The following is a 13,901-nucleotide window of genomic DNA, read 5'->3' on the forward strand; positions in this document are numbered from 1 at the left end:
GGAACATAAAAATTCCTGAAACCATTGACGTATTTGTAGGATACACACAGTGTGCCTCAGGAACACTGAAAAAAAGACAGTATCAGTTGTCTTTCTGAAGGCAGCTGTGTGTGAGCTATAAATACAATATCTGCCTTGCTGTTGGTCTGATGGTGCTCCAACCCCTAGGTTTCTGTGTCCAGAAATTAACTCCTTCTTTACCCTAGGGCCTGCTTTCATTACTGTTTCGGTACCACCTGAAGCATCCCGCGAGCTCTGCCTTTCCCAGTGCCAACTGCACACTCTTTCGTTTGCACTTCTTGCTCTTGGTACCAAGATAATGATTCCACAACAAACCTGGATTAATCTAGCTGACAATGGCCTATTACAACTGCATGAGAGAAGAATGTCCCAGCAAAGTGGCTGGCCCGTGTAACTTCCCCCAGTCGCAGACACCATTGCTTTCTCTGTGGAAAGAGGATGCTGAATCGTGGCTGACAGATGAGTATCTTGAATAGATTATTTGTTCTTTTCCATTGTTCAAACTGAAGGAAGTGTCAGTTTCCTACCTTGGATCTATGTTTAGGAAGTTAACTAGTTTCCTTTATCACAATGCCAACAAGTTTGGTGAATGGAGACAAAATATATAAAATGTGACAAAAAAAACGTGGAATACAGTGAGAGGAAAAAAATCCAAGTAAAATATTAATCAAGTTGTTCTCATTTCTCATTTTTATCTTTGAAAATCAGACTTAGCCAACCTTTTCTTTCCCCCCCACTCTGTTAACAATAGAAGTTTAAACATACTGAGGCTGCACCTTTACTCAGGAATAGACCTGCCTGTTGCATTAGCTATAAAATATCCACAGATGTAAAGAAATGTTAAGGAAATGCTGGAAGGACAAATACGTTTTGTTTCATATAACTCAGGGCATCCAAGACAATTTTCCTTTTGTATCACCATTACTGCGGCAGCATCTGTTCCATCTGTTTTAGCAGTTTCCATTTCTGCAAGTGCAAGAAGCACACGTACTGGGAGATGCTCTGTGACTGAGGCCCTGTGCATCACCAGCAGGCATGCTAGTTTCCAAGTCCCTAGGGAATCCCTGATCTATCTTAACATACTCAGAGACTGTCTCTTGACTCACTTTTCTACGTTTCTGAAGCCAAAAGAACCTCAAGAAGGCAGGTCTATTGTCTAACATTAGTATATTAAACTAGTTACCTGTGCTTGGGAAGGAAGCTGAACTTGTCCCTTTGTATGATGTGCATTGTGCAAAGGACAGAAAATGTTATGCTGCTGTTAATGATTTTTACCCTCAGTTGTACTGAGGGATGCTGGAGGTCCTGTCCCCGCTGTCCATGTGCAGTCAATGAGGCAGGGAGGACTGCAGAGTCATGGGCTATTAATGGACAAGGCTTTGTGCCATCCTCTTTGGATTAATTCTGTCACAGTCATCTACGCCTTTCTCATCAATATCAGTTGACCTTATGCAAGTGAGACAGCCCCTAAATTATTTAAGGTTTTCAATTATAGTAATAAAACTTCAAAGTGTACTTCTGGTTCATGGAGCATGATTACCACCAGGTTCTCAAGGTCAAAAAGCCCCAACACAACAAGTCATTCTGTGGCACCAGCAGTCACAGCCTCCTGTCCCAGCCCTGTAACTGGGGAACACCACTGTGGATGGGTCTGAAGTGAGTTAGTGTCTTCTGTTCTGTCCTGGGCTCAGGCCATTAACAACAATTTCCCTGTATAAAGCAAGTGGCATTTAACTTTTTACTCCATATCTATCTGTACAGACATCATCATATATTAAAAAATGTAGTGATATGTTAAAGTTTTCTTTTTAAGAGTCTGGAAGCTAAAATGTGTCCATCTATACATTTTGCTGCTAGCAATTTTGAGGTAACTCAGGTACTTTCAGTACTCCAGGTTTTCTTTATTCACACTATACATTTTATCTGCAGCAGTAGAGAGGCTGTGTTTCTGCTACATCCATGAACTGAGTCTAATTTCTGTTACGAATATTGCTAGCCTGTCCATATTGGCAGATCACCTTAAAATCATAGAATGGATTGCATTGAAGAGGACCTTAAAGCCCATCTAGTTCTGGTGCCCCTGCCATAGGCAAGGACACCCTCCACTAGACCCAGCTGACCAAAGTCCCTCTGTGCCAGGGACTCAGCACCCTCAGAGGGAAATATTTCTTCCTAATGTCTGTTCTAAAGCTGCCTTCCTTCAGCTCAAGGCCATTACCCTTCCTTGTAGTCTCTTACTATGTTCTACCCAAGGAGCATCGTATCGCCTGAAGTGGCATTAACCCAAGATTATATAACCTCTAAGAGATTTCTAGAGAAAAGTGGAGATTCTCCTACAAGTGGTACTGTTTGCAAATCCAAGGGATGCAAGGCAGTACTCACACCTTCTTTCTATGCATAAGCTGTCTAGCATTATATAGTGTTGCAGCACTGATTGTGCCAACTGCCTGCAGGGCAGAACAGTCCTGTAGGAAACTGATATCCAAGGTCAGAATTTTTTCTTTACATCTTACCTGTGCTTCTTTCTATTTTATAAAGATTTCCTCCCTTTTTGGGCTTCCTATGCTATATAGCTTCTTCAATACCTGGTCTTCTCAGCTAGCATGTGAGTCAGAGCTGTCCTCCTCATGAGACTAGGCTGTGTTTATCATTCAGTTAGCTAGTGGAAGACTAGATATAAAAGATTATTCACAGCCACATGATGCAGGAAACAGGAGGGAAAAAAGGTTACATAAGGTAGATATCAAGTGAAAGATGGTTGAGAATGATCTACAGGTAATAGCAGATAGCAGCTTCTGAGTCCTGTGTCTCAGATGAATAGTAAAGTCATACATAGAATAGTGCTGTCTGAAGTCCTGAATCTGGGTGATATTTCAGTAGACAGAATTGCTTGTTTGATCCTGACCATTTTGTTCATATGCAAGGGTTGTGGTATTGCATTTCCTAGAGAATTACACAGACCAGAGGGAAAAAGAGATTCACCCTTAAGCCCTTGGAAGGAAACAGCTGGAATTCCTGTTGAATTTTAATTTGTAAGCTTAATGTTTCAGGGAGAATATGAAGAAAGTGAGCTTTCAGGAGATTAATCACACTTAAATATACAACAAGATTGTTCCAACTAAAAGGTCAGAATGGGAGAGAGAAAGCTCAGTCTGGAATGGGAAGAGGGGAAAATCAGAGCTGAGTCAAGAGTCAGAAATCACTGAAGATGGCTTCAGTGAAGTATAGGCTCTGAGTTCAGCAGTCGTTATGGTGATTATCCCCAAAGTAGTTAACCGTGTGAAATGTATACAGCACCGTTTTCTCATGAAAATGTGGCCACAGGACAAGGACAAAAGGAAATGCTGGGCCAAGGACAAAAGGATAGAGGACAGCTGCCTTTGGTATTCTTCCTTCCATTTCAGAAGCCCTGAGCATTCTTTACAAAGGATATGAAGAGCTAGTGGTAAGATTGTCCTGCAAAAACAAACATCCAAAGTGGATATAACCACTTCACCAAGTGACTGGGTGGATGAAAAAAGTTCAGATTAGTTGGCAGACTTACCATTTAGTCTGTTAATACCCTTTTCAGGTGTCAGGGAGTGTGACTCCGACATCAGTCCCTGTTTAGGAAGAATCACTGTGGACTGATAAATTACAAGGGAGATTCCATAGGTCATGCCAGGCACTTTGAGCACAAAGATCTCTCCAAACCTGACTTCATGTTTATGAACTGTCCTGAATTTATAGGACAGCAGAGAGGACCTTTCCCTGCTGTGAAAAGGAAACTTTCCCACTGTATCCATCAAACAATGACAAAATTTACGTGGAAATAGTATGAAATCTAATCTTATGTGTGAGATTCCTTCCTTTCCTGATAGTAACTGATTAGAACTGCCAGTAGCTCATGGAACAAGAATGCAAATTTGGATTCTCTTAGACACATATAAGAATAAGAAAATAAGCAGTAGTCTTGCTACACAAGTCAACATTGGAGCTAGAAATTGGTGTTCAGTTCCTCCAGCAAAAATCATGTCTCGCTCCTGAAGATGCAGCCAAAGCACTGTCTTAGTGTTAGTGGTTAGCAAGTAGAAAGAAAGTATGCAACTAATTAAAATTGTCACTTGACTCTAAGAAAGATTCCTGTTTTGACTTGGCCACAAGCTCTGTGATGATGAGAAGATTAGATGGGAACGGTCAGTACAAGGTAAATAACATTCCAAAAAACAAATCAGAACAGACAGGTCGTACCGCACAGTCAAATGCAATTGAAATTTTGATACTGCACTGTCTTAAATTAGGAACACTCCCAGCTCCATCTTTTAAAGCCAAAGAACTTCTTGCATGTCAGACAGCTATCCATTTATCAAAGCCACTGTGTCTGCACAGCTTCATTCTTCCTCCCCCTCCCCAGGCAGTATTTTTTGAAGAGTAAATCTTATATTGTTGCAAGAAAAAATACCATAGTGCACCCCTGGCAATAAAACAACAATGCTATTTTTATATAAAACACCGTGGGGCCCCCAGAAGGACCCCTTACTGAAATTCTCTACATGCATTTTAGGATTCTGCTGTGTTTCTCTGTTTTCATATGTCTGTTGTGATATCCTGTAAAATATTTTTAAATGGACCTGGCTACCGTGGATGTCCATTGTACCACTTCCATGACTTAGTGGCTGCACACTGCAGCCAGGAGAGCCAAAATGAAGGAAAGGGTTAAAATGTGTAAACCAGGCAGAAGATTAAAGCAATAAGGCTTATGGCAGTTTGGAGCAGTTTTAGAATTGCCTTTGTCCTTGAATCAGCATCTTAGTCATAGACAAGAAGGTGTAAAATCCATAGTGTTCTACTCTTCAGGAATTTTTGTTGCTATATTTTTGTTAAAATAGATACTTTGTGTAGTTGATGTGTGCTCCTAAAACTACAGTGTGGCTAGCAGTGGTGTGGACAGGTAAGGCCCTTGAGCCAGACTCACTGTCTCTTGAGTCACACTTACAGAGAAGAGCCTGCCACCAGTGCTAGGAGCTGGCCAGGTGGTGTCCATCTTTGTACAGATGAGAGAAAACTCCCACCTTGATCAAGTGTAAGGATGTTGGCAAGTGGAGGTAAATAGCCCAGCTTTTTGCTGATTGTACTTAATGATGAGTTTGTCATGCAGATGAAGTGAGATGGTGAAAGCTGACAAGCTTCCACCAATCTTCAGCTTAGAATCATAGAATCATAGAATGGTCTGGGTTGGAAGGGACCCCAAGGATCATAGAGCTCCAACCCCCCTGCCACAGCTTCCAATGATCTTCAGGAGCTTTGAGAACATCTAAGAAGTACTGCAAGAGATGCTCTTGGTGATGGCACTGAAATTTGTAGAGTAGCAAAAAAAGATGCCACAATGTCTAGCTGTGATTGTTGCTGCTGAACAGAGTCAATGATAGCACTGCATTGTGCATGTAGTCTTCCATAATGTATTGAAAAATTACATGTGGAAGAATAAATCCTTGTGCTCAGTTGGGACAGCTCTGTAGAGTGATATGACAGCTTCTAAGGATGTAGGTCTTATCACCTAGGGAACCGGTAAGATGATAATCACTGGAAGTCAGAAGATCCCTATGATTGTTTCCAGGCCTTAATGCAACCCTTTTAACTCCTAGATCTCACAGATTAATGAAGAGCAGTGAACAACTCTAGAATTACAGTGTCATGACTCGTGCCAAAGCTATTAGGACACACGTGCATTTGTACAGACCTCCAAAGTGACACAAACCACACAGCACCACAGTGCAGTGTCATCATGTACAGAAAACATTTTGTTTACTTGACTTTTAATCATGTTGGGTACTGATTTGTTTTTTCAGTTTTAAAATATTTATCCCAAGTGCTAATTCCACTGTGATGATGGCAACTGTAGTCAGTCACTTGACTGTCCACCCCATGCTGTGCAAAAATGTAGTCCTGTAATGGATTTTTTTTATGAGGTTCCCAAATGTTGATACCAGCTTAAAATTTCAGCTTTATGTGGGAAATATCAGTCATTTCAACAGGCAGGAACAAAGGAGGAGCTAATGAGGCAGTAATCTTTCAACACCTTTGAAGGTTTTATTAGTGCACTGTAAGTGGTTCTCTCACCTGCACTCCACTGAATAAACTGAAAATATTAATATTAATGAGGACTTCATTTTTTAACCTGACTTTATAGGTTTCTTCTTAGGAACTGTTATCAGCTCTTAAGTCTGTATTAACGGCCTGCTTCAGAGAAAGATAAAACCAATCTTTATAATATCCAGATGCAGAAAAATTTCACATCACAGAGGTTTCAGTCTAATCTAGTAGCTTGATATGGCTATAAACTGAAACAACTGGCTTCTTTATCTTCCATGTTATAGGAACTGCTTCGATTTAGGCTATTTATTACAGCCACTGTTCCTTACTTAGCTCTTGACCTCAGCAACACTCAAAAGACAGGGATCAGTCTGCAATCAAGTTACACAGATGATGAAAGATATTTCCTTACAACGAGTTTGAGGTTGCTACATGGCACTGTAGCTAGTTGATGGCACTTTCCACTGCTCCTGTGTCAGGAGAGGAAGAGAGTAGGAACCCTGTTTTCTGAAGAAATGAAGCCCCTTTAGGATTTGTTAGAAAGGCTACAGTGCTTTATCCAGTGCAGAGATACACAATTTCACTGCTCCACAGCAGTTTTGCTGACACACCAGTGCAGGGGTTGAAAGGTCTCAGTTGGATTTTTATTCAACAAAAACCCTGTGGGCATTGCAGGGGCCATTTGGGAGTGCCAGGCAGGTCTGGTTTGTGACTGAGTTTGCCTGAATGGTCTACCTGAGTCCGGTATCTACAGAAGTGGGATTTTTTTTATAACCTACTTGGTTTCTTTTATCTGCAACATTATACATTATTTGTATTCCCAGAGAGCTCAGTAGCTGTTTTTGAAAACTATAAGAGATGTATAGAAATCATGAGGAATCTCACTACATTTTCCAGGAAACACTAGGAAACCTGTAGACGGACCTGGAAGCAGTAAAAAGGGGTTTATTCTGTTGGCAGTTGAACAAAGACACTCCTGTATTTAGTGGGAGTGGAGTTGTCATGTGGCAGAAGAGAGTACAAAGAAAACCTGAGGATTGGTTTCTATTCACTATGTTCCAAAACAAACTTTCTAAGCAGCAAAGCAAAGAAAGATCACAGAAAGTTTAGAAAAAAAATTTTCTGGATTTACATGGACCTTTAACAGCATCAGTACCATTGAAACATATATGCCAGTGGTTTTTCAGGACTTCATAACTTTCCAGCACTTCAGAAATTACAGCTTTGTTTAGGAACATCTCTATTCCCCTATGACACCAAAATGAAAAAAATAATAAACCACTTTTGGCAGAGATAAAATTAATATTGGTGCTTCGTGAAGTTGCAACCTTGGGGTATACTGAAGTACCATTTTTTTTAAGTCAGTGAGAAGCTGAAGGAATGAGTCTTGCTTCCGTCTGTGGCCCATGGTAAAAATTTCTGGAACATGTTTCACGTTCAGTTTTCAGCCTCAGCTTTGTTTAAGTCAGACCATTCTCTTATGTAAAGCAGCTTTATGTAGTAGCATTTCAGTCAAGATTATGGGAGAAATTTTAGAGGGATTTCAAAAGTTGCAGATGAGTGATGGTGCTATCATCCAGTCTCAACAGGACTCTTGGTTTGATGCGTTTAACTAGGTAGGGTTCTAAGGCAAGAGGCAGTGAAGATATGCATCTTTAACTTTGGCAATAGAACCTATTCCACATACAAAAATCAGTAGTTGAACACAGCAGATGAAACTGGTCAGTTGTAATCACTCCATTTTTCCATTTACTTTTTCTAAGTTTCACAGTATTGGCCTCCTTTCTGGCTATTTTTTGAAGAAGATAGTCCTGGGAATCCTATAGTAATAGAACAAAAGTAGCAGCTATAAAAATAAAAGAAAATTAAATTGGTAGGCTTCCTGGCAATATGAACCAATAAATCCAAGTAAAAAGGACCATGCACAAAATAAAGTTACTGCAATGTGAGGAACAGCTGCATTATAGTTTTCCTTTTTTCCCCCCAGCATTTAAAATGGGATGCTTGTGTTTCTTATCCAAATATATACCTGTTCTGTTGAGGGTTTTGTACCATCCTCATCCATCCCTGTTGTGTTTTGATGGTTTGATGACTTCTAATAATATTCTGTCAAACAAAATTATTAGCATCAGTCTTATTACTTATCCTTCCATCCTTTTCTAAAAAAAAAAAAAAAAAAACAAAAGAAGTGCATACACAGTACAGCATTTCATTTTGGTAGGGTTTTGAATTCCTGGGACAAGAGCGAGACAATGAGAGAATTGATTTTATTACTGTTTCCTTTTTATTCTTTTACAAGTGTATGCATTGCAAATTTGAGAAAATTGGGAAAAAAGAGAAAAGCACAAAAAGTACAAAGAGCTTTTGAGTTGGAGACTGTGACATAATCACAGAATGAGAGAATCACAAGGTTGGGAAAGACCATTGAGAGTCAAGTCCAACCATTCCCATCCTAAGCTAAACCATATCCCTAAGTACCTCATCTACCCTTTTTTTGAACACATCCAGGGAAGGTGACTCAACCACCTCCCTGGGCAGCCTGTTCCAGACCCTGACAACTCTTTCAGTAAAAAAATTTTTTCTAATGTCCAATCTAAACCTGCCCTGGCACAGCTTTGTGCCATTTCCCCTTGTCCTATCTCCTGTCACCTGGCTGAAGAGACCATCGCCCAGTGCTCTACAACCTCCCTTCAGGTAGTTGTAGGTAGTGATAAGGTCTCCCCTCAGCCTCCTCTTCTCCCGGCTAAACAGCCCCAGCTCCCTCAGCCACTCCTCATAGGATTTGCCCTCCAGCCCTTTCACCAGCCTTGTTAACCTTTTCTGGACTTGCTCAAGGACCTCAATGTCCTTATGGTGAGGAGCCCAGAACTGGACACAGTACTTGAGATGCGGCCTCACCAATGCTGAGTACAGGGGCACAATCACCTCCCTAGACCTACTGGCCACACTATTTTTGGTACAAGCCAGGATGTCATTGGCCTTCTTGGCTGCCTGAGCACACTGCTGGCTCATATCCAGCCTGCAGTCAACCAACACCCCCAGGTCCTTCTCTGCCTGACAGCTCTCCAGCCAGTCTCCCCCAAGCCTGTAGCGCTGCATGGGGTTGTTATGTCCCATGTGCAGCTCTCTGCACTTGGCCATGTTAAACTTCATCCCATTGGTGTCAGCCCATCGGTCCAGTCTGTTCAGATCCTTCTGAAGAGCCTCCCTACCCTTGGGCAGATCAACACTTCCTCCCGGCGTCATCTGCAGACTTACTGAGGGATCATTCAATCCCTTCATCGAGGTCACTGATAAAGATGTTGAACAAGACTGGACCCAGGACTGAGCCCTGGGGGACGCCACTCGTGACCGGCCTCCAGCTGGATTTGGTTCCATTCACCACCACCCTTTGGGCCTGGCCATCCAGTCAGTTTTTAACCCAGTTGAGGGTCCACCTGCCTAGGCCAGTGGCAGCCAGTTTCTCAATCAAGATTCTGTGAGAAACCGTGTCAAAGGCTTTCCTGAAGTCCAGGCAGACCACACCCACAGCCTTCCCCTTGTCCATTAAGCAGGTCACCTTGTCATAGAAGGTGATCAGGTTAGTTTGACAGGATCTACCTTTTGTAAACCCATGTTGACTAGGACTAGGTCTGAGTTCTGCAGTTCAGTGAGAAACTGCATTTTGTGTCACCATTTTTGCTATAAAGTCCTTTTTTTGTTATTTCACCCTCCCATTGCTCTCCCAGTAAACTGCCCTAATTCCAACCCAAGTATGAGGTTTGACTTTGCCCCCCCTTTCTTTTTTCTTCCCCATTTTCTGTCCCACATTTTCCACTAAAATAATATGGGTGGAGAAGTACATAGATTAACAGATTTTATCACAGCCAGAAAATTGCATTCCGCTCTTCAGGAGCTGTAGCTGAATTAGAACATCTATTGTAGGACAATTTAAAGAACTAGTCCAAAACACTGCAGTTTTGGAATGTCCAGGTAGGGAAGACAATCCATCCATTTAAACATGTCTGTTTAAATTCTGTACAGTAGACTACATTTACAGTTTATCTGCTCAGACATGTTTAAACAATTTAAGACTTGAGGATAGGCTGAAGGAGGGCAAGAGCAAATAAAATAGATATAAAGTTTAGTGGTAATCCACAGTATATACTCAAGTTTAATTACACTGTTTCTGTAATCTTATCTTTACTTACAAAACTGCAGGCTTTCCATTTTGAGTAGCATGTGTGCAATCTTAGTTTAAGAAAGAAGTTTTCTTATGTACTGAAAGAGGTGTTAGTTGTGTGCATTGTTTGCTACTTCTTCCATTAACTCTTCCCGTTACGTCAAAAGAACTTACAAAGCCATGTTCGTAATTCAGAGGAAGTTTAATTTTCAGTTGGCTTGAGAAGGCTGGTGGCTATCAATTATAGTGTATTATTACTTGCTCAGCAATGACAGTTGGCTATATCTGAAATGGAAATCCATTTTAATATATTGTGTTTCCCCCTGTGTAAGAAGCAAATTTAAAGAAGCAGCATAAAGCACTCACTACGAGCCTGTGTCTGTGCTACTTGTAGTGAGTGCTACTTCGTTCTCTGACTGGAAGCATAATCCTGAACGCAGTTCTGTTTCAGAGTACAGCTGTTTTCAAAGAACAGCCCAGAATCACAGAATTGTAGGGGTTGGAAGGGACCTCGAGAGATCATCGGGTCCAACCCCCAAACACCCCCAATGCCAAACCCACACCTATCGTCCTCAGACCGTACTCATGCTTGGGTATGTCTGCCGGTCGGATCTGCGTGTCTCCGTAGCTACTGGCAGAGCTGCAGCGACATGACAGGGGAAGCACAAACTGGATTCTAGAACAGCTCACTCAATAGTGAGTTCATTACCCGGTTTAAAAAGGCGGGGGCAAAGTTTTCTCTTCATTATACCTGACTCCAGTGATCATGACAGTTTACAAAGGGTTTCCATTTGGAGCCAAAAGAATGACTGTCACAGGAACTTCATATCATACTAATTGTAGAATCTTTACAACTGAGGCCTCCAGGGATGATTATTATGCTCTTGGCTGAGTCAACAAGACTGTCAGGAAAAAAAAATCTTAGGGCAAACTTTTTTAAGCACTGTCCCAAGAACAGATTATTATCTTACCTCCACTGCCTAATCTAACAACTATTGACTGACATTACAAGAAGAAATTTCCTTTATTTTTAGTTTTTATGAAGTTTTCATTAAAAGATATGTAAGTGTGGCAATACCAGTTTACTGTCTTTTAAAAACATGATGTAAAGGCTTCTAAGTTAATATATCATGTTCAAAAGATTCAACATTGACAGTCTTTGAAACCAGCTCTTCTACTGTCCACTGAACCCATTATTTATTACTATCCATTCTCAAGATTTCTCACTGCTGTTATGTCCACAGCTGAGCCCACAGGAATGCAAAAGTCCTCCTTTTTCCCAGTTCCCAAGGTGAGAAGTAGAAGTGATGGCTGGGATTCTGTGTCCATTCTGGTGTTTGTGCCTCAAGCAATATCCTTAGTGCTGACAGCCTCCTGTAATAGCTGTGGCATTGCTTTTTTTCTGTGCACAGGTCTCTATTTCCTTGCTATATGAGTAGTTATTTTATTATCCTTATTTGCTGTACAAGTTAGATAGTCTTGACATCATGATTTCTGTGTGCATATGTAGATTTTCTGTAGTCAGTCTGATGATATCCCATGGAATACCCCAAAATAATCCAATAGATGATGAAATAAAATAACCTTCATTCTCCCCTCCCAGCACTGTTTGCATTTCGAATAACAATTAACAGAACAAGTAAGGCATTATGTGAATGCTCTAGGCAGAAGTTGTTACTGCTGTTAATATGCCTTCTGAAAGAGACATCACCACATGGTTAAAGTATGCTTGCTAAGATCCTTTTTGAGCTCAAAGATCAATAAGTTACTTAGAAATGTATTTTGATTTTTCTTCCTTAGTTTTTGAAACTTTTTTTTTTTTTGGCAAAATCATGCCTCTTTGAGGTTTAATATCCTCATGGTGTTTTTGCTTTCCTATGCAAGGGATTCTGGCCAGTCTTTGATAATGTGGCTCAATAAACATAAAAATACAATTGGGTCACAAATGTATAATAAAGAGATAGCAGTGAATTATTAACTAGTGTGGTTACAGCCAGTAAGTTTTACAGTCACAATGTTCATTTTACCCTGGTTACTGAATTGTTTGTGTACTGATATAACTATAAATCTTTTAAACAATTGAAAAATACTTCATGAGCAGTTTGATATAATAGTGTTGCCAGAAGTTAAGTTGACCTCAGTATATAACACTGGAATGACAGATGCAGGCAGAGAACTGGGAGTAGTCCAGACTTCAGAAAAGGTTTAGAAAAAAAAAAACAATCAAACAAACAAAAAACCACCTGTTAATGAAGGCTAACCCACCAGGAATGAGTCTTAGCTGGCTGTATGTGCTTTTGAGCAGCTGCCTTCCCAGGGTTTTTAGTTTTAAAGTCAAAATGTTACAGAACTGAAGAAAGTTAAACTGTTATCTAAATGAACATGGAAGTAAATTGTAGCATACTTCCATAAACTAAAGAAGTCTAACTCATCGTGAACGTCAGGGAATCAGGAAAGCTTAATTATGTTTTTCCTAGAAAAACCTGGGGAAAATGTATTTTTACAGTGAAGCAAAACCATATGGGTCTGCTACGGACATTCTTCAGAAGTGCAACTGGCAATCAAATGTTTAGAAATATCTTGAATAAGGAAAAAACTCCTGCATAGAAATAAGAAACAAGAAAAATTGCCTCTACAAAACCAGGGTTTCTTCTAGGACTATTTTTCTGTGTTTGTTTTTGCAGGTGTTGCTGCTTTGGATTCCAGTGTTTCTGGGAAGATTGGTTTGCGAGCAGTCGTATACTACTTCTGCACTACTGTCATCGCCGTCATACTAGGTACTCTGTGATACTTTTAAAATCCTCAGCATCACCTGATTACATGTTTATAGTACTGTGACATTGCTAATTTCCCAAAACACGATGGGGGAAGAGACAGGAATCTGGACATCTGGACATACTTGTGGCTGGATACAGGGAGAAGTTCATTCCGCTGTTCACAGTTGGGCTATACTCATACCCAGGGTGAAAACACAGGGAAGATTAGGAGCTGTATGCTCAGGTAAACAGTGAGCCATGGGAAAGGTGAGATGAACATCAAAGGCCTGCCCAACCAGAAAGTTAATTTCTTCAGTAGCAAAATGTTATGTTGCTGCAGATTCTCAGCTGCAGAAGGTGTGTGTCTGACCTGATATATATAATGCCAGAAAGTACTGCTTTCTTTGTCAAGTAATTTCCTTCCTAAAGAGCTGTTGTCCACTCTGTCACTGCCAGACTCCTCTCCTGTGTCTCTGACCCACAAAAAAGAAACATGTGTTTTATCTGAAGGGCAAAACGTACATTGTATGTAACCTACTTGTTCAGCACAGCAGCATTTAGCAATAGAAAAAGAATCACATACAGACATACACTGCCAGAATAATTTCTAGCGATTGCATCGCTGGGAAATCACTGCGGTTACTCTCTCGCCTGACTGGCAATTTTCTGTGAGTACATAGTGAGGAAAATTAGCCAAGTCTAACATCAGTATGTGTCTAACTTTGACATTGTTCTTACCCTCAGGGGTTAAACCAGGCAGTTTTCAGAGATGCCTGCAAGTTACTCTATGATGCTGTGATATTACTTGTTTCATTGTGCAGAGTTAAAAAAATTCAGTTCTGCTTTTGTTCACAGCTGTCATTAGAAAGCCTTGTTCTTTTGTAATTGAA

The 13,901-nt window shown here is 40.6% G+C and overlaps 1 protein-coding gene across 1 annotated transcript in view; it reads left to right on the forward strand.

The window, feature by feature from the left end:
- SLC1A1 (solute carrier family 1 member 1) overlaps nt 1–13,901 on the forward strand; it is a gene marked incomplete at its 3' end in the record, with an annotated part of 54,947 nt that overhangs the window by 18,407 nt on the left and 22,639 nt on the right. The window contains exon 3 of the mRNA XM_084278258.1: nt 12,940–13,032. Coding sequence (XP_084134384.1) covers nt 12,940–13,032 — 93 coding nt within the window. The remainder of the gene's footprint in view (nt 1–12,939; nt 13,033–13,901) is intronic.

This window comes from Gallinula chloropus (assembly GCF_964237585.1).
Source record: "Gallinula chloropus genome assembly, chromosome: Z".
NCBI lineage: Eukaryota > Metazoa > Chordata > Aves > Gruiformes > Rallidae > Gallinula > Gallinula chloropus.